Source organism: Bos grunniens, chromosome 9 (assembly GCF_055505025.1).
Source record: "Bos grunniens cultivar Pamir isolate PY7600 chromosome 9, Bosgru_T2T1.0, whole genome shotgun sequence".
Taxonomy (NCBI): Eukaryota; Metazoa; Chordata; class Mammalia; order Artiodactyla; family Bovidae; genus Bos; species Bos grunniens.
Window position 1 is genome coordinate 82,147,990 of NC_141173.1, and position 24,381 is coordinate 82,172,370.

General features: G+C 41.1%; 1 protein-coding gene across 10 annotated transcripts in view; it reads left to right on the top strand.

The window, feature by feature from the left end:
* The window catches only part of PHACTR2 (phosphatase and actin regulator 2), a 299,218-nt gene that overhangs the window by 186,529 nt on the left and 88,308 nt on the right, over positions 1 to 24,381 (top strand). For all 10 annotated transcript variants that reach the window (XM_086318144.1, XM_086318140.1, XM_086318145.1 and 7 more), the window contains exon 2: positions 9,225 to 9,392. In XM_086318144.1, coding sequence (XP_086174270.1) covers positions 9,225 to 9,392 — 168 coding nt within the window. The remainder of the gene's footprint in view (positions 1 to 9,224; positions 9,393 to 24,381) is intronic.

A 24,381-nucleotide genomic window follows, 5' to 3' on the forward strand; every position in this document is an offset into this window, starting at 1 on the left:
TTTTGAAAATGAAGCTTTTATTTTAGAATAGTTTCAAATGTACAGAAAAGCTGCAGAGACAGTACAGAGTTCTCATATACCTCCAGCTTAGTTTCTCTTACTGTTCATCTCTTAAATGTGTAGAATACATGTATTACAACCAAGGAAAGGGTTTTGGTGCAGTATTGTTAACTAGACTCCACAGTTTGTTAGGATTTCACTAGTTTTCCCCTAAGGTTGTTTTGTTATTGTTATCGTTCCGGTCTTGCTTGAAGGATACCACTTTACATTCATTCATTATGTCTCCGTAGCCTTCCCTGGTCTGGGACAATTTCTTAGGCTTCCCTTGTTTTTAATGACCTGAGGTGTATTTATTGGTCAGGTATTTTGTAAATGACCCTCACTTTGGCTTATCTAATGTTTTTCTTATGGGTTACAGTAGGGTTATAGTATTTTTTTTCTTTTTTAAATTATGAAGGTATGATAACATACTTACAGGAGACTTGGAAAATACAGAACAAGATTATGTATAGTTCTACTATATGTTGCAATTATTTTTTAAGTAGATATATTAAGATTTTAGTTGGAGTTTCAATATAAAAATCTCAAAAATTAATAGAAGTAATATACAAAGAAATAGAAGGGCAATATAGTAGACCTGAAGAGTGCTGTGAACCAATTCAACATAATTAAGATTTATACAGTTGTCACACAACAGTAGGGTACATATTCTATTCAAGTTTCCATGGACTGTGAGCTCAGAGACACTGGAACATATCCAAGGACATAAAACAAGGTGCAAAAATTTTATGATCTTAAAGGTATACAGTGGGGTTCTAGGTTTCGAGATCTGATTCTCTTCCATCATATCAAGGGTCCATGCTCTCAACATGACTTAGCAGTGATCAAGTCAACATCCGTCACTTGGCTGAAGCAGTGTCTGTCACTTTCTTCACTGTAAGTGCCTCCTTTTCCCCACCTTTCCATACTGAAGTCTTTCAAAGGAAGTCACCATGTAAAACCCACACATTTCAGGAGTGGGAAGTTAAGACCCACCTTCTTGAGAGTGGAGCTTTATATAAATTAGTTGCCGTTCTTCCATACAGGTGTTATATCCCATACTTATTTATTTATTCACTGTTCATCAGTTTGGATGATAATCTAAAACTGCACTATTGCCCAGATTGTTCTGTCTTTGGCCTGTGGAACTCTCTGTTGGCTCCTGTGTGACTTTGACATTCTCTCATGAGAATGTGTTTTGAGCACTTGTTTCCTTTCTGAAAAGGAAGATGCTCCAGTCTCATCTAGTATTTTCCTTACCCCAGCCCTGGAAGCAGCCATTTCTGGAAAGAGGTCTGATTCCTTTTATTGGAGCATGCTGTTAGAAACCAAAGGCTGAGTGCTCACTGGGGTGTCATTGCTTCTAGCCCCCAAAATGAATGGGAAAATACAAGTATGTATACCAAGCCATGTATATACATATACTTATAATCTATCTATCTATCTATATCTTTCCTCTCTCCCTCCCTTTCTCTCTCTATTCAAAACAGGAGTTCATACTGATATCTCCGACTCTAATCCAGTCCACATCAATCATTCTGGCTTCCCCCTTTGCTTATCTGTAACCTCCATTTCCAAGAAAGAGAAATTTGGCTCCTAACATCTATTATCCAATGTTTCATCCTGTTTACAAGTATACCAGTTTCAGGATTTAACTCCTAACCCCATGTGATACCACACATTTTTTTCTTCTGTTCCTTTTCACTTTCCTTCCACCGGTTATTCATCCTTCCCCCCAAAAGGAAGAGACTTGATCCAACCCAAACGTCGGTGCTGATTAGCAAGAGAGTAAGGATCTTGTTTTGTGGGCTTCCCAGGTGGCTCAGTGGTAAAGAAGCCGCCTGCCGATGCAGGAGACACAGGCTGGATCCCTGGTCCAGAAAGATCCCCTAGAGAAGGGAACGGCAAGCCACTCCAGTATTCTTGCTTGGGAAATCCCATGGCCAGAGGAGCCTGGCAGGCTATAGTCCATGGGGTCCCAAGAGTCATATATGACTTATGCCTAAACAACCGCAACAAGAAGGATCTCCTTTAGATGACTGAAGACAAGGAGAGCCACCAGCTTTCCTAGAAACTGTTAGTCAGTTTCATCAGCAACGGCTCATAGCGCCAGTTCCCTCTGACCTTATTGTCTACTTGGTTCTGTGCCCAGAATTGCATGTATGCTGCTGTCTGACAGCATATTTTTTAAGTCACTTTCGTGAGAGAGAGGCCTCACGGAAGGGTAGGAAATAGAGTTAAATGTTCCCCAAGTGCTGCCCTAATGTTTCTTTGCTGTATGCTCCGTAGCTTTTAAAGAGGAAGGTGGCAGAATTATAGTGGAAATGTAAAAAAGACTGTAATAGAAATAAAAATAAATATATTTATATATGGTGATAATACTATGTAAGCATAATAATTTACAAAGGGACGAAGAGGATAGCCTAGAAGCCATATTTTAAGGAAATAAACGTTGGTTTCTTGTTTTCTTACTTCCTTTAGGTTCTTGATTTTTAAATGTCAAATATTTTTGTACAGTGCCCTTTTAATAGGTATATTCTTTGATACAGTCAAATCACTATGAGTAGTATTGTAAGTGTGTACTTAGTACAACAGAGAATTATCAGCATTTTTCTTAAAATCACGTATGATTTCTCTTTGTTTTTGTTATTATTTGGCTTCAAAAATGTATTCTCATTAACCTTCAGATATGTAAGGATTTCAGGGGACAGTTGAGGCCATCTTCACCACTTGTTTTCTCATAGAGTGGCTATCACTTTCTTTAGAATCGGTCCCCAGGAATTTCTTTTATTAAGGTTCTTTTCTAAGTGTTCTTTCACCTATGAAATTTGTGAGGTGGAATGCTCTGCCACACTTGTCTCACTTCCTCAATGACTGAAATAATTGTGTGGAGAAAAATCAGAGATGAGTATCTGGAATATCAGAGAACTATCAAGTATTATAAAAAGTACGACACACTCTCATATTAAATAGTTTCATTTTTCTAAGAATCCTTGTCATTCCGTTCTCAAATATCAAAGAAAAGATTCTCCCAAGTCTAGAATTTAATGTGTATGATAATTATCTAGCTTCATTTATTTTTTGCTTCTGTGATCACATTAGCACTGGGATTGCCTAATTGATAAATTTCTGTTTAAATGAAAGAGAAAACCTTCATGTATTTTCTGGATCTTACTGGCTGGTGTGGGCAAGTTCTGTTAGGAATGGACTGACTTTGGTGGGAAGATAGACTGAGGTGTGTCATTTGAATTGTCTACATTCAAAGAGCTAATGACTGGTTTTAAAGATATTTAAATAATATTTAAATTATTTTATGATGTTGATTTTCATTGTGAAAAAGGAAAACCTGATGAATGTTAGGTCCCTCTTCATAACACGTAAGTCAGTCAAAATTAACATTTAAGACAGGAAATTCAGACTTCCATCTGGGGTTTACCTGGAGATTTGTTTTTATCTGTGGGTAAATGCCAAACTCACTAGACTTGTAAAAACAATTTTAGAAAGTTTCAAGTCAACTTTAATGGTACACTGGCCCAAAAGAAAAATAGTAGAATGATCAGTGGTCCTGGCAGTATCGTAGGTGTTTGGGGAAAAGAAGGGAGTCAAGTTTCTGTTCATATGACTCCAAAGCAGGTGACAGTCCCCTTCGTGTTCGTAACTGAAGAGAAATACCGTGGCGGTGTGGCCACCTATGCCAGTATATGTTCCTAATTGTAAGTGTGGTTTACTGTCATTGCCCGATAATTACAAAATTATGGGTAGATTCTTGCAGTCAGGAAAAAGATATGTGTGTGTGAACTGTGCCGTGGTCACTGGCCCAGGACACTGCCCTGGCACTTTTCAGGGCAGAGATAAAGACTAAAACTGTAATTGCAAAATGAAGAAAGGTATGGCAGTTAATGTCTCATGTAGCTATGAATTTAAGACCTTCATTTTTCATTTTTCAGCTACCTCATTCAGTCTCCCTATCTGTCACATTCTGTCACCTAAGGAATTATTTAATTTTTGTTTTCATTTGGTTTTCTTTTCAGGAGAAAAAAAAATAGATTATTCCTTAGTGGTTCAGATCAAAAGCAGAATTTTGATGGCGTGTCAGGGTTGTAGGTTTAGAGAAAACGAGAACTAAATGTGTGTCTGTAGCCACAGAGGTGAGTTGGAGATGGTAGCTTTAGTTCCCATGTTTGTAGTAGCCCTTTTATATTTCACAACATTTAAGTTGTTTCAAAACTGAATCTTCAGCATAAAGTCTCCATGAAGAAGAAATATACACTCAGTTTTTCCCTGGTTTTGCTCCTAGTTTAAGGAAAGCAGTTGGACAGGAGTGGAAGTGATTTTCCCTGGTTTTGTTCCTAGTTTAAGGAAAGCAGTTGGACAGAAGTGAAAGTGAAGTAAATAAGGATTTTACTTTTAAACTCTGACTTAGCTTTACGATTAGTCTGACCCATCTCTCTCCCTGCCTGCTGCACTGTGGCCAGCATGGGATCATTTACAAAAGACTCAGTCACTGCAGTTCTTGCGTTTCTGCCTGGGATTAGAGTCGACGTTCCGAGTGGGAAGAATGGGATTTATCATTCTTGTTTGGAAGGAGAACTCCTAAGGATTTACGTGTTGGTGTGTACTGATTATCTCTTCTCACTTAGTTTAAGATTTTCCTGGTTTGTGGTATGTCAGGTGATTTTTGATTGAAGCTTCAACACTTTTGTGTTAGATTAGACTGTAACTCTTTATTGAAACCCTTTGTTTTAACTGGCTTTGTTTGACACTTCTCCAGGCAAGGAGGCAAAGGGGACTGCCTCACTACTGCAGTTCAGCCCCTCATTCTTTCTTGGTATCTCGTGGCAGAAACGGGGAGAGGGGTCTTCGTTACTCTGGGCATAGTTTGATTTCCAGATCCCCACGTGGTCTCTAGTGACACCATAGTGGACGGAGGTTGTCTCGTTCCTCTGGGCAGTGGTTTGGTGTGATCCCAGTTTGGGGAGGGAGGGAGAAGAAGACATGCCTCGTGACTGGGTGTGGGTGGAAGTCCAGGCTCCGGTGTGGTCTCCACTGACACTGTAGACGGTGCTTCGTTATAGCTGGCACGCAGGAAGGTTCCGGCTCTCTACTTGGTCCTATCTGACACCACTCTCTGAGGGGCGTTGGGCTTCTCATTAGAGCTTTGTGAGGACAGACGTCTGATCTCCCCACTCAGCCTTTGTTGGCTTGGGTGGTCGTAGTTTCTTCTGTGGTGTTTGTCTGGAGTTGGAGCAGTTCTCGTCTAAAAGTTCTCTGTTTTGTGAGCCTGTCCCTTTTGGCTCGTTTGACTAGAGGGAGCAGGCTGTTTGTTGAGGCTTTATTGGTCTGTGCTTGTTGGTGTTTTCAGGTTGGTGACCACTTCAGCTGCAAGTCAGGAATACATGAGACTAAAAGAAAACACAGGGATCTTACCTCCGTGCTGTTTCTTAGGTCTTGAGGTCCCAAGCTGGTCTACTTTGTTTTCAGCTCATTTGTCTATTCATGGTTTGTTTGTTTGTTTGTTTTTGGCCACCCCACACAGCATACAGGATATTAGTTTCCTGACCAGGAATCGAACCCCCTGCAGTGGAAGCATGGAGTCTTAACCGCTGGACTGCCAGGGAAAGTCCCTCATGTTTGTTTTATATATAGCATCCAGGGTATCTTTTAGTTGTATTTAGCAGGAGAAATAGTAAAAAGTAAGTCTATTCCATTTCCTAGAAGCAGAGATTCTTGCCATTCAATTTTTGTTTTATTTACCCTAGTATTTCCTAATATTTTATTTAGGAAGTTTTGAAGATGGGAGAATTATACAACTAATCACCACACATCCACCACCTAGATTCAACACTTAGCTACATTTTACTATATTATATATTTATCCATCTCCATTCTATCCATCAGTTTATTTATTTATTTTATTTTATTTTTAAACTTTACATAATTGTATTAGTTTTGCCAAATATCAAAATGAATCCGCCACAGGTATACATGTGTTCCCCATCCTGAACCCTCCTCCCTCCTCCCTCCCCACACCATCCCTCTGGGTCGTCCCAGTGCACTAGCCCCAAGCATCCAGTATCGTGCATCGAACCTGGACTGGCATCTCATTTCATACATGATATTTTACATGTTTCAATGCCATTCTCCCAAATCTTCCCACCCTCTCCCTCTCCCACAGAGTCCATAAGACTGTTCCATACATCAGTGTCTCTTTTGCTGTCTCGTACACAGGGTTATTGTTGCCATCTTTCTAAATTCCATATATATGCGTTATTATACTGTATTGGTGTTTTTCCTTCTGGCTTACTTCACTTTGTATAATAGGCTCCAGTTTCATCCACCTCATTACAACTGATTCAAATGTTTTCTTTTTAATGGCTGAGTAATACTCCATTGTGTATATGTACCATAGCTTTCTTATCCATTCATCTGCTGATGGACATCTAGGTTGCTTCCATGTCCTGGCTATTATAAACAGTGCTGCGATGAACATTGGGGTACACGTGTCTCTTTCCCTTCTGGTTTCCTCAGTGTGTATGCCCAGCAGTGGGATTGCTGGATCATAAAGCAGTTCTATTTCCAGTTTTTTAAGGAATCTCCACACTGTTCTCCATAGTGGCTGTACTAGTTTGCATTCCCACCAACAGTGTAAGAGGGTTCCCTTTTCTCCACACCCTCTCCAGGATTTATTATTTGTAGACTTTTGAATCGCAGCCATTCTGACTGGTGTGAAATGGTACCTCACAGTGGTTTTGAAATGCATTTCTCTGATAATGAGTGATGTTGAGCATCTTTTCATGTGTTTGTTAGCCATCTGTATGTCTTCTTTGGAGAAATGTCTATTTAGTTCTTTGGCCCATTTTTTGATTGGGTCATTTATTTTTCTGGAGGTGATCTGTAGGAGTTGCTTGTATATTTTTGAGATTAGTTGTTTGTCAGTTGCTTCATTTGCTATTATTTTCTCCCATTCTGAAGGCTGTCTTTTCACCTTGCTAATAGTTTCCTTTGATGTGCAGAAGCTTTTAAGGTTAATTAGGTCCCATTTGTTTATTTTTGCTTTTATTTCCAATATTCTGGGAGGTAGGTCATAGAGGATCCTGCTGTGATGTATGTCAGAGAGTGTTTTGCCTATGTTCTCCTCTAGGAGTTTTATAGTTTCTGGTCTTACCTTTAGATCTTTAATCCATTTTGAGTTTATTTTTGTGTATGGTGTTAGAAAGTGTTCTAGTTTCATTCTTTTACAAGTGGTTGACCAGTTTTCCCAGCACCACTTGTTAAAGAGATTGTCTTTAATCCATTGTATATTCTTGCCTCCTTTGTCAAAAATAAGGTGTCCATATGTGCGTGGATTTATCTCTGGGCTTTCTATTTTATTCCATTGATCTATATTTCTGTCTTTGTGCCAGTACCATACTGTCTTGATAACTGTGGCTTTGTAGTAGAGCCTGAAGTCAGGTAGGTTGCTTCCTCCAGTTCCATTCTTCTTTCTCAAGATCGCTTTGGCTATTCGAGGTTATTTGATGAACATCAGTACACTTCATCGCTATCAGCATGCATGCCATTAATTGGACTTTACTATTTGTGGTTTTTTAAAGGTAGATTTTACATAAAGTGAAATACACAATATCATAAATACCGTTTGATGGGTTTTGCATGCACGCACACAAAGTCGCTTCAGTCATGCCTGACTCTGCAACCCAGTGAACTGTGGCCCTCAAGGCTCCTTTGTCCATGGGATTCTCCAGGCAAGAATCCTGGAGTGGGTTGCCGTGCCCTCCTCCAGGGGATCTTCCCAACCCAGAGATCGAACCCACTTCTCCTGCATTGGCAGGTGGGTTCCTGACCACTGGCCACCTGGGAAACACGTGTTTTGTATAGTCCATCCTTTACTGAGATAATTTCTAGGACCCCAGGAAGATGCCTCAGATCTTTTCTCAGTTGATTCCTACCTCCATCTCACTCCAGGAAACAACATCTGTTCTGATTGTTTTCTTCTTTCTTTGCTCCAAAATTCATTTTGCCTTTTTAAAAAACTTCATAGAAATAAAACCACGCAGCACATATTCTTTTGTGTGTCACTTTTTTTCTTTTTTTCAGCACAGTGTTTCTGAGATGCATTCATGTTGTAGGTACCAATAGCTCCTTTTAAAGAAATGGCTAAGTGCTATTTCATTGCATGAAAAATACCATCATTTATTCATTCTGAGTTGCTTCCAGATTTTTGTCACTGAAATTTGATTGTTGGGGGTAATATAAATTATCACCATCTTCTTTCAGTTATAAATGTAGTACAAGGCAGTGTAAAGTTCAGGGCCTTTCTTCCGGTTGACGAAAAGACTGAGGCACATAAAAATGCATTCTATTACCTAAAACATCCATCTTTCTCACATATTTCTTGTCATTTGTAATAGCTATCAATTTATTTGAAGCTAAATTTTTTTTTGGTAATAGAAGCAAAAGAGTTTTGGTGTGGTAAAATTTTAAATTTAGCTTCTCGGCATTAAATTTTATTTTGTGAAGAAAAAAAGCGTGGTTTCAGCTACACCATGACTGTCATATTCATTACTGAAAATGCCAAATTAGTCTCTGGAGGAACATCCTGTTTCACTTACAGTACTCTGCTGCTGCTGTTGCTAAGTCGCTTCAGTCGTGTCCGACTCTGTGTGACCTCATAGACGGCAGCCCACCAGGCTCCCCTGTCCCTGGGATTCTCCAGGCAAGAACACTGGAGTGGGTTGCCATTTCCTTCTCCAATGCGTGAAAGTGAAGCGCTCAGTCGTGTCCGACTCCTAGCGATCCCATGGACCGCAGCCCACCAGGCTCCTCCGTCTGTGGGACTTTCCAGGCAATACTCTACTTCTGCACAAAAATATAGATGTGGTTGTTACAGATGGATTCAGCTGTGTTTTGCAGACCCTTATTTATCTGGCCTTAACTTTTATGTAAGTCTTTTGCTTCTTTTATGTTACCTCAAAATGCGTATCTAAGGGACTATAATTTCTGAGTGATTGATTTATTGATTGATGTTAGAGGAGAACTCTACCAGCAGGGAAATGGGGCAAAATAAACTTTATGTGAAATTCCAGTTAAAGTGGGTATGCTTACTTTGAACAATGCAGGAAGAAATAGATGATGTTGTTTCAAACTTTCATTACAGCTTTTCTCTGACTTGACTTTTCTTTCTACAGTTGATGGACTGGACAAAGCTTCTATAGCAAACTCAGATGGCCCAACAGCAGGCTCCCAAACACCTCCCTTCAAGAGAAAGGGGAAACTCTCCACCATTGGTAAAATTTTTAAACCTTGGAAATGGAGGAAAAAGAAGACGAGTGACAAATTTAGAGAAACATCAGCAGGTATGAATATCATAACTTTATTAAAGGATAAATTGTTACATTTTCCAACAGGTAAAAGATTGTATTTTGCAGATTTTTTTTTTCTGGGAAAAAAATTAATCTGTATTTGAAATGAAATTATTTCGTTTAAGGGTGATACAACTTAAGGTTCTGATTTGTCTTCTTTTTCTATTCACTTTGGCTTTTTAACATAATCTTGTTTTAAATACGTACTTGTAAATTCATATAAAAATTAATGTATAGGGAGAGGAAGACGAAATGGAAAATTAGAAGTGGAAATATTATTTGTCAGTATTATAGCTGCAAGTATCCATTTACATATATATACACTCTATTATCTCTGTCTGCTTAGTTCCATTAGCATGATCCTATTTGTTAATTAAGAATTTTTGAAATGTCTTTCAAATGTACTTGTTCTGTGGGCAAAATTTAAATGTCTGTATGAAAAAGAAATGTTGCTATATTTATTAATTTTAAATTTCTATCATGTCCTTAGGACAAATAAATGGTGTGTGTCCTGGAGGACACATAGTGTGAAAACACAGGTGTGAAAACTTTTTATTGTTACTTTATTTTGTGGATTTGTTAAGCCTTAACAATTATATTATTTAGTACCTTTCATATGGACTCATGGATGAAGTTGGCTTTAAATCTCAGGCCAGAATTAAGCTTGATTTAAACAAGTGTACAATGTCAGTGGTATTGTTTAAGGTAGAAAGACATTTTATCTCTTGGTGTAAGTTCAGCTTTTTCCATGTTTGTTATCTAAAATAACCCCTTCATCAAAAATTCCTCACTGTCCCAGAATCTAGTATCATCCATGGATTACAGAGCATGTCTTACCAGTCTGTGCAGAGATAAGAGCTGGCCTTTAGTTCTAGAGTTGTGAAATAAAATGGAAAACACCACCAATAGCACAAGGGTATAAGACAGAGACACCAGGGCTTCCTAAAGAAAATTGTCTCTGCTGCATCTACAGCTGTGTCATTTCTTTGAGCATTTCATATTTAAAAAGTAGTAATGATACGTCCGTCTATTCAAGGCTGTGGTTTTTCCTGTGGTCATGTATGGATGTGAGAGTTGGACTATGAAGAAAGCTGAGTGCCAAAGAATTGATGCTTTTGAACTGTGGTGTTGGAGAAGACTCTTGAGAGTCCCTTGGACTGCAAGGAGATCCAACCAGTCCATTCTAAAGGAGATCAGTCCTGGGTGTTCTTTGGAAGGAATGATGCTAAAGCTGAAACTCCAGTACTTTGGCTACCTCATGTGAAGAGTTGACTCATTGGAAAAGACTTTGATGCTGAGAGGGATTGGGGACAGGAGGAAAAGGGGACGACAGAGGATGAGATGGCTGGATGGCATCACCAACTCAATGGACGTGAGTTTGAGTGAACTCCGGGAGTTGGTGATGGACAGGGAGGCCTGGCGTGCTGCAATTCACGGGGTCACAAAGAGTCGGACGCGACTGAGCGACTGAACTGAACTGAATGATACTATTTCTGGTATTTGTTTTAAAATAATCCTGGAGGGGAGGGGAGGATAGATGAAAGACGATCAGCCATAAGTTGGTAATTATTTAAGCTGGGTGATAGGTGTATGGAGTTTATTATTCTCCTATCTCTATTTGTGGGTATTGGAAAGTTTCTGTAAGAGAAAGACAGGCAAAGAAAAAAGACTTGTCTTAGGGGCAATAATGATAGCTTGCTTATTGAATTCTCTTCAGCTCCTGATTGGCTTCTTGGGTTAGGAGCAGTGGGAAGTGATGCACTGAGCCTGGTGCTAAGGCAGGATTTCTGGATTCTAGTTGAGTCCTTGCCACCAAGATGCCATGTAACCTTGAACAAGTTAGATCAGAGTTGAATGAGTTGAATGCTAATGTGCTTTCAGTCCCAGATTCTGTTGCGGGGCCTTGACTCCTTTGAACTCCTGTCTGGGCATCTTGTTCTGCCTTGTTCTTCAGTTGTAGATGGAATTACACTGGCCTTCTTAAGTACATCCCTCTCAAGTTTTCCTAAGCATTGGGGGAATCTGGCTTTTCAAGTTACCATGGAAACCCAAGATGGAAGTAAGGCTCTGGACAGTAGCAGTAAAAAGACATTGAAAAGAGGTGATGGACATCTCTTCAGTTGTCTCTCTTACCCTTTTCCTGAATCTCATCTGCTAACTTCTCTCCCTAAAGCAGAAACAGTTACAAAGGACTGCCCTTCATCTTTTTTGTCACCTCTTTTTATTTATTTTAATAGTAGGGAGGCTGTAACATTTCTACCAACCCAGAATATTTAAGAAAAGTCAATTTAAACAGCACTAAGTGTTACTTTATATTATCCCATATTTATTGAAGATACCCTATCCATCTTTGTATTGTTTCCTTTTCAGATTCACACAAGATTTTATATAAGTTGAGCACCAAGAAGTTGTTTATGAATATGCTATTTCTAGATCCTAAGACTGCTGAATTACATTAAAAACCCGAGAAAGTTATTAGATACCTCACTGGGTTGTTTTTTGTATTTGCATAAAATTGTGACATAACAGAGTGAAAACAAGCCAAGTAGATGTATTAATAATTCATTGTGAATTTTTCTGCTGCATTTACTCACATCATTTCTTTTTAAACCCATATTATTACTGATATTTGGCTCGAATTTCCTAAGATGTTATCAAGTGGCCCAAGAATTTTGCTGTCACCTTATATATAAACATATGTATATATACATATGTTTATTTTAAGGCTTCAATTTCTGCTGAGCTTTATGGAATGTATTAGTAAAGCCTAAAATAAAGGGTGGAACAAAATGGTGTAACATGTTTTTTTCACATTGAGGGAAGATGTCACATTTAGAGGAAGACTGATGCATTTGGAAATAATAAGAGAAAGGTGTTCTCTTCTTTCATACATTGTCTCAAGCAGTGAAATCTAGGGGTCTGGATATGACCGAGGCCATCTGCAGTCAAAGATCACCTTACGCAAGATCTACAATATTTGGGGATATGAAAGAAGATTAATTTCTTCCAAGAAAAGTAACTCTTCTTTGTTTTGCTTTCTTCTAAACTCTTGGCTTTAGAGTCATAAGAATGTGAACCTCACTGTCTTCCTTTACACAGTGATTATTACCACTTTTCCTAGTCTGGATGTCTGTTGTAGGAATTTTCTAAAATTAATTTTTATTGGAGTACAGTTGCTTTACAATGTTGCATTGGTTTCTGCTGTGCAGCAAAGCTTTGTGTGTATATATATCAGTCATACATATACATATTTCCTGTCTTTCTTTGGATTTCCTTCCCATTTAGGTTGCCACAGAGCGTTGAGTAGAGCTCCCTGTGCTATACAGTAGGTTCTCATTAGTTATCAGTATTATACATAGTAGTGTATACATGTCAATCTCATATGGTGTATATATCCCAATCTCAAATTCATCCTACCTCCCTTCCCTTCTTAGTAGCGTTATGCTTGTTATCCACATCTATGTCTCATTTCTGCTTTGCAAATAAGTTCATCTGTACCATTTTTATGGATTCCACAAAAAAGTGGTATTACACAATATTTGCTTTTCTCTTTCTGACTTGCTTCACCCTGTATGATAGTGTCTAGGTCCATCCATGTCTCTGCAAAGGCACAATTTTGTTGCTTTTTATGGCAGAGTAATATTCCATTGCCTATATGTACCACACCTTCTTTATCCATTCCTCTATTGATGGGTGGAATTTTAATTGGTGGTAGGTAAGATGCAACACTGATTTATTAATTCCATGGTAATAAATGTCATTGTTCTCACACGTTTATGGCAGTGGAAATTAAGAAAGGTCCTGTCTTCTGCCTGCTTGATCGTCCTTGAGTCAGATTAGATTTGGAAGGTTGTCTTGTCCTCTTAAGGCAGGCTGGGCCTATGCCCTGACTTCAAGTTCTCCGGGCTTGTTTTATAGCAGAAATTTACTTGTGTCTTCAGTTCTCTTTGGAACCATCTGTAGGCGGTTGGGTTTTATGGAAGAATAGTCTTTGTCTATTTACTCTCCCTCAGTGATTCTTTCCTTCACTTTTCATCTCCTGAGTGAAAGGACCCTTCTTGGGTCCCACCTAAGCTCTGTCCCTTCCCTATCTTTACAACTCGCAGTCTCATTCACACTTTTCCCCTACATAATCATTTCTTCCCCTTTTTGGGGGAGGTGGGTAGGTAGTGGTAGCTGAGGTTCCTCCCTGCTTTTGTCTCCCCAAAGCTGACAATACAAACAAGCCCCCTATCTAAACATGGCTGTTCCTCTTCTGCATGGCTCTTTATGACCAAGACCAAACGTCTTGAAAATCGAGCCTTTTTCTCTGCTTCTGCTTCCTCCACAATATCGCTTTCCATCTGCCGTCTGCCCCTGCACCCAGCACTTATCCATCCAAGCCTCCCAATCCTGACATTCAGTGTTACTCTCATTTTCATCCACCTCATTCTCCACCACTTGTGCCTTTACCGGTGTGCCTTTCTTCTTTTACAGAACAGCTCTTACTGACTTTCAAAAGATGCCTTTATTTTGGTTGTCTTTGACTTTTCTTTCTCTTTTGTCCCCTCTCTTCCCCTTCCCATTTCCCCTAAACCCATGGGAGAGGTTTGGTACTTGTCTCAGCCCTTCTCTTTCTGTGAATGTACCCTTCCTCACCCCACTCTCTTCTCAGTGTGCACATCTCTCAAACCCAGGTTCCAACACAGGCCCAGGCACAGTGACCCAAGTACCTGATGGGCAGCAGTGCCTGAGAACCACGTGTTAACTCACAATCCACTCATGTGGTCTGTATGGTTCTATCCATACATTGAAAAGATGGTACATGCCAGGCCTCAATTAATTTCCTTCCGGATGTCAATTTTTTAATTAAAAGAAAATCAGATATTTTTGTGAGACTTTTCTTTTAAGAAACATGCATCAGATTTTGCTTTCACACAGTCAGGGGAGACATTCAGTTAAGTTGGACTGTAAGATTGCAGAGTTAGACTGAGAAGTTTTTACAGTGAGATATTTTGATGTCTGAGAGCAGTGCTGTGACTATCTGCTGTATGCCCTGTGGTTTAGAAGAGAGGGTCTGTGGACCTCTGGCCACATTCAATTCTTCCTCAAACTTCTGAGTGATGGGGCAGGTGCCTGGAGTAGTAACCATCTAATTCCATTCCTCCCTAAAGGTATCGCAAGATTTGAATAGAGTCGGGTCTGCACGCGGGGCAGGGCGGCTGCTCCGACGGGCTGCTGGCAGGGGCTCCTGGGCTCGCCGCCCTCTGACCCCGCTGGCCGCCCTTAAAAAAAAAAAAAAAAAGATTTGAATAGAGTATGAGATACCAACAATAATCTTTTACGAGAATGATTCTTCAATACTGTTTAAGGCAATGGCACCAGAGATCTTACAACTTGATTCTTTATTCTCTTCAACACATATCCACAGTTAATGCTTAATATTGGCTTACCATCTAAAATGTCTTCACTTTAATATCTTTACTTTTCCATGAGAGTTGGACCATAAAGAAGGCTGAGCGCCAAGGAATTGATGCCTTTGAGTTGTGGTTCTGGAGAAGACTCTTGAGAGTCCCTTGGACTGCAAGGAGATCAAACCAGTCAATCCTAAAAGAAATCAACTCTGAATAGTCATTGGAAGGACTGTTGTTGAAGCTGAAGCTCCAACACGTTGACCACCTGATGTGAAGACCTGACTCATTGGAAAAGACCCTGATGCTGGGAAATACTGAAGGCAAAAGGAGAAGAGGGTGGCAGAGGATGAGATGGTTAGATAGCATCATTGTATCAATGGACATGTATCTGAGCAAGCTCCAGGAAATAGTGAAGGACAGGGAAGCCTGGCTTGCTGCAGTCCATGGGGTCACAAAGAGTCAGACACAACTTAGCAACTAAACAGCAACAGTGAACTTCTACATTCAGAAATACTTCTGTGTTTTGGGATGGTATTAAAATATGATTTCAGGAATAGAAACAAATTATTTTTAGTGAAGTGAGGTAGAAAATTTAAAGTTCACTTGGCAGCAGTAGTGGTCACCAGAAGGTTTCATTATGCTGCTGCTGCTGCTGCGAAGTCGCTTCAGTCGTGTCCGACTCTGTGCGACCCCGTAGACGGCAGCCCACCAGGCTCCCCCGTCCCTGGGATTCTCCAGGCAAGAACACTGGAGTGGGTTGCCATTTCCTTCTCCAATGCATGAAAGTGAAAAGTGAAAGTGAAGTCACTCAGTCGTTTCCGACTCCTATCGACCCCATGGACTGCAGCCCCCCAGGCTCCTCCATCCATGGGATTTTCATTATGCTAGCCCTACTTATTTTTATCTGTTAACTTAAACTTTGGTTTTAGAGAGGAAAGGGATGATACCTGCTCTGAATGAGCACAGAGAGGGAGGAGACGGGGAGGGGGAAAGTTCTGTGTATAAATGCTTTCCAAACCAAAGCAGATCCCCCACCTTCCCCAGTCTGGCTTTCTTCAGCATCCAGACTTTGACCATGGAGTTCTTTGATCTGTCCTTGCCTGTTGCTGTGTTCTACATTCTTTCAGGTCCTAAACCTGTGATTTATTTGATTTCTTTCCCCTTGTGCAGGTCTGTACTCTTGGCCTTTCTTTCTGTTTCTCCGTTATCTGGTCCTTATCACTGAAGGTCTCAATTATTGCAGGTTGCCTCTTTGCTCTACTTATGTGTGAGCCATCCTGGCATTAAAAAGCTGTGGAATGCTAGAGGAGGCAGGGAGAGGCTGGGTTCTGGCATTAAGCCTGCCTATCGGAGAAGGCAATGGCACCCCACTCCAGTCCTCTTGCCTGGAAACTCCCATGGACGGAGGAGCCTGGTAGGCTGGAGTCCGTGGAGTCGCTAAGAGTCAGACACGACTAAGCGACTTCACTTTCACTTTTCACTTTCATGCATTGGAGAAGGAAATGGCAACCCACTCCTGTGTTCTTGCCTGGAGAATCCCGGGGACGGGGGAGCCTGGTGGGCTGCTGTTTATGGGGTCGCACAGAGTCGGACATGACTGAAGTGACTTAGCAGCAGCAGCAGCAGCATAGGAGGAGAACCTGACCCAGCTGGTGAGGCTGACAGGGAAGATTCAGGATGGCGCAGGCTGTCAGGAACCCTAGAGTAATCAGAACAGTGTTCAGGTCTCAGATCAGCAAATAGAGCAATGGGTCCTTCACAACGAAATGGCACGTGCTCCACCAGGAAGGGTAACATAACAGAGCACCCAGTGAGTGAGGCTGGGCCGTGCAGGCAAGCCTTAGGAGCCAGTGTGTTCTTTATTTACATGGTAGCATTCATGGGCAGATGGTGCCGGAACCAAAAAGACTCAAACAGGCCTCACCACCCCCACTTTTTTGTTGTTGTTGTTAAGGAACCAAGCAATAGTGTAGGTAATTAGGACAGGAAGTTATCAAAGGATTCAGGACAGAAACTCACTGTTTGAAGTGGAACGCAGGGGATAGGTCTGCAAGAGTGGCCTCCTTAGATGCCAGACCTTAGATACTGGAGCTCCTCTTAACTACAAGGACAGAGCCCAAGAGTTGGGTGGCCCAAGAGATCAGGGATTATTGTGGATTTGAGACTAGGTGGGGACATCTCTCCCTACCCTCCCGGATCATCTTGTGTACCACTCTAGGAACTCTGCCTTGCATGGAACTTTGATCCTTTGCTTCTTGCTCAACAAGTGTGACTGGACTCCACATTATTTCCTGAGTGAATTCCAGCCTCTTCAGCTCTTCTCAGTGTAATTCAAAAAGACCTTTCCTGCCTTATCGTTCTGCTATTAGTCGTTTGCTTTGGACTCCGTCCCCTCAGGTCCCTCACTGAGCGTGCCCTGAGCCTCCGTGTCCCCAGGCCTTTCTTCTTGCTCTTCCCTCTTCTCTGAGCACCTTCCCCCTACAGCTGCACCTGGGGAAAAGCCAGACCTGCAAGGGTCCCAACCTACCTCTTCTTTCCATAAGATATTCTTGTCCTTGATTGAGCGTCATCTAGTAGGAACCTCCCCTCTTGTGCTTATCCTTCTGTTAGGACGTGTGGACTTGGCTTCTTTCCTGGTTTAGGTGTCTGCTACCAATTTACTATGTAAATTATTTAAAGGAGGCGACTTTTTCACTCATCTTTGCCCCACTTCCTGTGCTTTACATGGTAATTTGAACCTGGTATGTACTCTTAAAATGTGCCTTGAGTTGGTTATTTATTGACTGTCCACTATAACGGAAACAGTCCTGGGTGCTTTAGGACTTTATAAAAGAAATTGAAAATTGAAAAAATATCATGTAGAAGGATGACAAATTAAAATACAAACCGAAAGCATGTATGCACAATTGCAACTATGTACAACTATTAAAAAGCCAATAAAATAACTAGGGGAAATTTTATCTTTTTATCCTTATTTTAAAAGTTACACTCCTAAATGAAGAAAATCAAGACAGTTTATTTTCATTATAATTGTGACTTTTATTTGTGTTGCTAGTAATGGAGAGGGAACGCCTGTCTTAATTTTCAGATAATGTTGTTGCAAATTATCAGCCTTCTAGGAGTCAGGGGCTTGCCTTGTGGCTCAAATGGTAAGGAGTCCACCTGCAATGTGGAAGGACTCCCTGGGTTTGATCCCTGGGTCGGGAAGATCCCCTGAAGAGGGAATGGCAACACAGTCCAGTATTCTTGCCTGGAGAATCCCATGGACAGAAGAGCCTGGTAGGGTACAGTCCATGGGGTCGCAGAGTCGGACACGACTGAGCGACTGAGCGACTGAGCAGCAGCAGCTAGGAGTCAGAGTAATTTGCTCAAAGTCATCTGGTAAAAACTTCAGTTTACTAAAGGTACTCTCACTCCCTGATGATATAATGGCTTTGTTTTTATTGAATGCTATATGTGCCAGGTTCTGCTATAAAAACTTTATTCCAGTTAACTCACTTAATTCTCAAAGGTTATGCAGTTTAAATGCTGCTATTATCCCAGTTTTACTGATGAGGACACTAAGGCCAGAACATTCAAATGACTTACCCAAGGAAACACACCTAGCAGGAGGCAGAAGCAGTAACTGAACTCAAGCAATATGGTGCTACAGCCAAAAATCTGTACCATTACACTGTGTGGCCTCTATGGAAGATAACTTCATGTTCAGACCAGTAAGAATTGATCACTGAAGGATGATCCTAATTCCTGGATATGCTTCTGATACTGGAGCTTTTGCTTTAAGAAGGATTTGGTCTAAAGAATTATTTTGGTTCTACTTGCCTACCCTGATTTCAGGCTGTGTACACAGAAAAATGGTTGACAAGGATCAAAATTATGTTTGGTTCAGTTAAGATACTGTTTTTTGTTGTCATAGAGGCATAATGTTGCTTATGGTGTTTACTTCCTATATCTAGAAGATAGGGCAAAATTAGAGGATTTTCCTGGGGTAATATTTGTTCAGGACTGGTCTGGTTGCATGAATAAATGACAGAATTTTGATTTTATGTCTTGTTCCACTAAGAAGATGAAACTGCCTTCATGGATCATTCACTTTCACGTCATCTTGGAGGAATCGAGGAGACTCTTTCACTTTTCCCAACAAACAGCAGCAGAAAGAAGTTACATAGCTCACAAAGACCACACAACACGTCCTGGTCCATGTAGGTAGGGCCCCTTGCTTACATGCTAGACAATACTCCTGCCCTCTCAATGGATGTTTATTGAGCATCTACGTCTGTTAAATGTCAGGCACTGTTGCAGACTCTTGTGATACAGCAGGAACAAGAGACAAACCGCCTTTTCTCATGGGATGTACATTCTAGCAGGAGTAGGAGGCAGAGAGTAAACTCAGTGCATTACATGGTGTATTATAACATGAGAGGGAAAAGAGAAAGCAAAGATGAGGAATGTGGGAAGGAAGTTTCAGTTTAAAATGAGGTTGTCAGGGACTTCCCTGGCGATCCAATGGTTAGGACTCTGTGCTTCCACTGCAAGGAACTTGGTTTGATCCCTGGTTGGGAAACTGACATCCCACAAGTCTCCCCATGCAGCCAAAAAAAAAAAAAAACCCTGAAACCAAACAAACCAAAAAAATGGGATGGTCAAGGAAACTTCACTGGGAAGGCAATATTTGAACAAAAACAAGAGGGAAAGAAAGAAAAGCACAAGGAAATCCTATTAAGTGATCACATGAGTTAGAGATAGCATGTGTTTTCTTCTACCTGATAATAGTGTTAATATATTTTGAGTAAAATCCAATATAAACTTTATCCAATAATTTAACAGTTAAATGCTTTCACATTCATGAACCTCACAGTTGCTAATCTTGATGTCTGTTGTTGGCATCCTAGTTCTGAAAAAAATCACGTAATTTTACTCTACAACTCTACTAGAAGAGAAACAGGAATCCAAGAAAGGGATTTAGCTCTATAATACAAATGTTTCATTATGGCTTCCTTTCTTAAATTCAAATCTAAGAGCTAGATAGTCAGGCTTCATGGAGTCCAAATTTTGAATCCCTCATATGTTGATATTTTTTGGTGGCTCCAAATATCAAGTTCAAGATTACCTTTGTAAGTTGAAACAATGCGTTATTGCCTCAGTGATCAAACACCCCTTGTTAGTGATGTCCCCCGGAGAAGGCAATGGCACCCCACTCCAGTACTGTTGCCTGGAAAATCTCATGGACGGAGGAGCCTGGTAGGCTGCAGTCCATGGGGTCGCTGAGGGTAGGACATGACTAAGCGACTTCACTTTCACTTTTCACTTTCATGCATTGGAGAAGGAAATGGCAACCCACTCCAGTGTTCTTGCCTGGAGAATCCCAGGGACGGGGAGCCTGGTGGGCTGCCGTCTATGGGGTCACACAGAGTTGGCTACGACTGAAGTGACTTAGCAGCAGCAGCAGTGATGTCCCCATATTGCTGGGTTAGAGTACAAGGAATGACAAGTAAATACCCAAATTAATTTACAAAATTCAGTTTAATCCACAATACACCTGAAACCTGGGACTATTAAGACTCATTCCTCCAAATACAGCCAAACACTATTTATTGTTACTGAATCAAGACACCTTCTGAGTTTTCAATGGAAATTTTTAATGGAGAATTTCAGGGTTGTAAAGAACTTTACCAGTCATCTAGGTCTGTCTCCAAGGAATCACTCTTGGCTCCAGCAACCCTGATAATATATAGTCAGTTTCTTCCTGAGATCCTAATCCCTAGCTCTCATTATTGAGGATGTTTTCTTTTATATTGTCCTGAAACAGATTCTCTCCGGTTCTTCTAACTATCTATCCATTGGTGCGTGCATGCTCAGTCGCTTCGTCATGGCCAACTCTTTGCAACCCTGTGGATCACAGCCCACCAGGCTTCTCTGCCCATGGGATTCTCCAGGCGAGAATGCTGAAGGGAGTTGCCATGCCCTCCTTCAGGGGATCTTCCCGACCCAGGGATGGAACCCAGGCCTCTTAAATCTCCTGCATTGGCAGGCGGGTTTTTTACCATTAGCACCACCTGGGTACTTATCTGTCTATCTGTCTCCTAATCACATTGGTACAAAATGGTCCTCCCATCTCTTTCTGAAGTTCTTTAATCCCCTTAATCTATTTTCAATTTAGAGTTTCTCACCATACTAAATTGCCTAATTATTCGAGTAGTTTTTATTGAGTACCAGACCTACTGCCTCAGGTGCTGGGTCATAGTGGGGAACAAGCCTGACAAGTTACCTGCCTCTCATGGAGCCTACAAGGTAGCCTGTGGGTCTGGCCACACCTCATGTTCTCAGTCTTGACTGTTTTAATGCCAAGATAACATGGTAACTCTCCCCCAAATTCCTATTATGGCACTTTAGCATCCACATTTTTAATATTTAGAATCAGTGTCCAGAAGAGAAATTTATCCTGTTATTAAAGTGGTGAGAATTTGTCAATAGGAATTAAATATCTTTTAAATGTCTAAGGAATTGAAAGACCCCCACTGACAGTCTATGTTACATTTACACTCATTTGATGTTCTATATACAGAAAAATATCACCCAGATTCTCCTAGTTGGATGATCTGTTTCACCTCCTTATAACAGTATGTTGTATGTTCTTTCTAGGTCTCCGCTTCTACATACTCTCTAGGACGTGTTCCCCCCTAGTTCTGTGCGTTTTCCCGCAGGCATTCACCTTCCTGATGGTGTCCATCAAGGCCTGCTCCCTCCTGACCTCTCTTTTGTATCAGATCTGTCTCCTTTGAGCCATCCAGAATCCTGTTCCACCATGCCTCAAAAATTACTTTCTGATGCTGATACCTCATAGCACTTTGTTATTAATATCCTACTTTTATTGCACCTATTCACACTGTGCCCACTCTTCTGGATGCAGTTTGCTCTGAAAACACTAGAATTCTCCACTCTTGTTTTTTATGTCCACACTGCTGTCCTCCAAGATACCTGATTTTATGCTATTATCTGAGTTGTTTTTCCTGCATCCCTCATTCAACTTCAGTAGACCAGCTCAGTCAGTCTCCACCCAGTGTATCATTTCTGTGTTCATGGAACAGGCCCTGTGTCCTGCCAGGCCTGACATTATTGTATGGATGTTATGGTCCAGAAAATCAGCCCTTGTCTCTGACATTATTCGTTCAAATGGCTGTTCACAGTCTTTGTTCGGTCTTTGCATGTCATGATCTTCAGCCAGAAGAGCAGAAAACCACATCTAGTCTTCCATACATTTCTGTTTCCCCCTCAGGACTTCTGACGAGATGGGGCTTCTAATTGCTTCTAGGAAGACAATTATTCCTATTTTTAAAAGATCAGTAGAGGAAAGTTGGTGACATCTTGGCATGTCCTCCTTTGTGTCCTAAGAAACATCATGAAAAGCCAGCCCTCCTTCTGCTGGCCCACACAGTCCACGCATCAGTAGCAGTTCCTGGGTGACTGCGGCTGGACTCTTCCTGCTGGTTCTCATCAGTCCCCTTCTTGTTCATTCGTACAGCAAACCTTCACCGATCTACTGTGAGCTCAGATCTGTTCCAAGAGTGGGGGACACAAGAGTTAACAGAAAGGGCAAGTTCCCAGGCTTATGAACTTTGTCCTGTGCTCTTTGCTTTAGTGTGTCTGGTACCACTGTTCTCGTCTGTCTCTCTGACCTGCTGTCCAGCCCCAGATCTGCAGAACCCGTCAGCTCTCCCCTTCCTTTCTTTGTGTTAACTTTTTCCTCTTCTAACCTCTCAACTGCTGTTTTGATTCCTTTTTTTCTTCCTCAAAATATTTCTCTTTGTAACTTCCTTAACTGTATTATTCTCCCATTTCTTCTAGATATTATTCACCTTTTCCAGAGCAAAGGGTGATGTTCCCCAACTCCTTTACTTTCCCATGTGGGAAACGTGCTTTGTATTTATAGCTCTATCGGTGGCATCTCTCCAAGGAAGAGAAGCAAAGGTCACAGCCCAGAGATCACTGGAATGGTTTCTGCACAGTCCAGACCCCTGGGTCTCAAGGTTACCTGTAGTCAGTTTTTTGGCAGCTCCTCTTGGAAACATTTGCTGTAAACTTTCCCCAACAAACCAGGCCCCTTGGAAGAAGGCTTTTTACAGAGCGCTGGTTTGTGCTTGCAATGTCAAACCATACCTCTTTCAGAAAACATGAATAGGATTTTTATTTTCCGAAACTTTTCCCTGCCTGGCCTCTCTTTTGACTATGGTCTTGAGTCAGTGAGCCTGTATTCCACAGGAAGATACTCTGTTTCTTCCTGACAGCTGTGATGGTGAACTCCTGAGATTTTCTTAGAAGTGGCTGTAGGAGGCAAATATGCAAAGGAACCACCAGCTAGTTCATACTCTGTCACAGCATTTGTGATCAGGACTTTCTCTAAAGAGGTCATTTTTTTGGCCATTCACTACTCTTGCGTTTTCTCTGGGGTGTGTGTGTGGGTGTGGGTGTGTGTGTGTGGGGGGGTGTGTGTGTGTGTGTACAGTGGCAAACCGCTCCAGTCTTCTTGCCCGGAGAACCCCATGGACAGAGGAATCTGGAGGACTGCGGTCCATGGGGTCACAAGAGTCGGACACGACTTGATGACTGAACCACCACCACAGTTTTATGAATGTTTAAAAGGTGTTGTTTTTTTTTTTTTTTGGATGCGGACCATTTTTAAAGTCTTTATTGAATTTGTTACAATACGTTTCTGTTTTTTGTTTTGTTTTTTTTTGGCTGCAAGGCATGTGGGATCTTAACCTCCCTGACTGGGGATTGTACCCTCACCCCTTGCATTGAAAGGCAGAATCTTAACCACAGGATCACCAGGGAAGTCCCAGTCCTGTGACTTTTAATGCATGTATAGTTTGGGTAACTACCACCATAATCAAGATGGATCACGGTTCCATCACTCCCACAATCTCCCGTGTGCTGCTTCTTTATGGTCAGCCCTGCCTCCTCTCTACCCACCCCCTGACCTTCTGACGTCTGGCAGACACTGCTGTGTTCTCTTCACTGTCATCTTGTTGTTTCAAGTATGTCATTACACATGTAATCGTTGATCATGAAATCTCTTGGGACTGGCTTCTTTCACTCAGCAGAGCACCTCTGAGGTTCGTCCCGGTTGTTGCATGTATCAGCTGCTCCTTGTGATTGGTAGGTCGTATTCTTTGGTATGAAGGTCGTAGTTTGTTTATTTGTCCACCTGTTGAAGGACTCCTGGATTGTTTCCAGTTTGGGGTAATTATGAGTAGAACTGCTGTTAACATTCTGTAAAGGTTTTTGTGTGAACAAAAGTTTTTCTTTCTCTAGGGAAAATATGTGGGAGTAGATTTTGGGTCCTATGTTAAATGCGTTTTTAACTTCATAAGCAACTGCCAAACTATTTCCCAGACTTGTACCTTCCTACCAGCAGTGTCAGAGAGTTCCAGTTGCTCCATATCCTTGTCAGCACTTTGTGTTATCGTAATTCTTTTTATTGTGGTGAAAACATATCATACAATTTATAATCTTAATCATTTTTTTTAAATGTACAGTTCAGTAGTAAGACACATTTACATTATTGTGAAGCAAATCTCCAGGGACTTCCC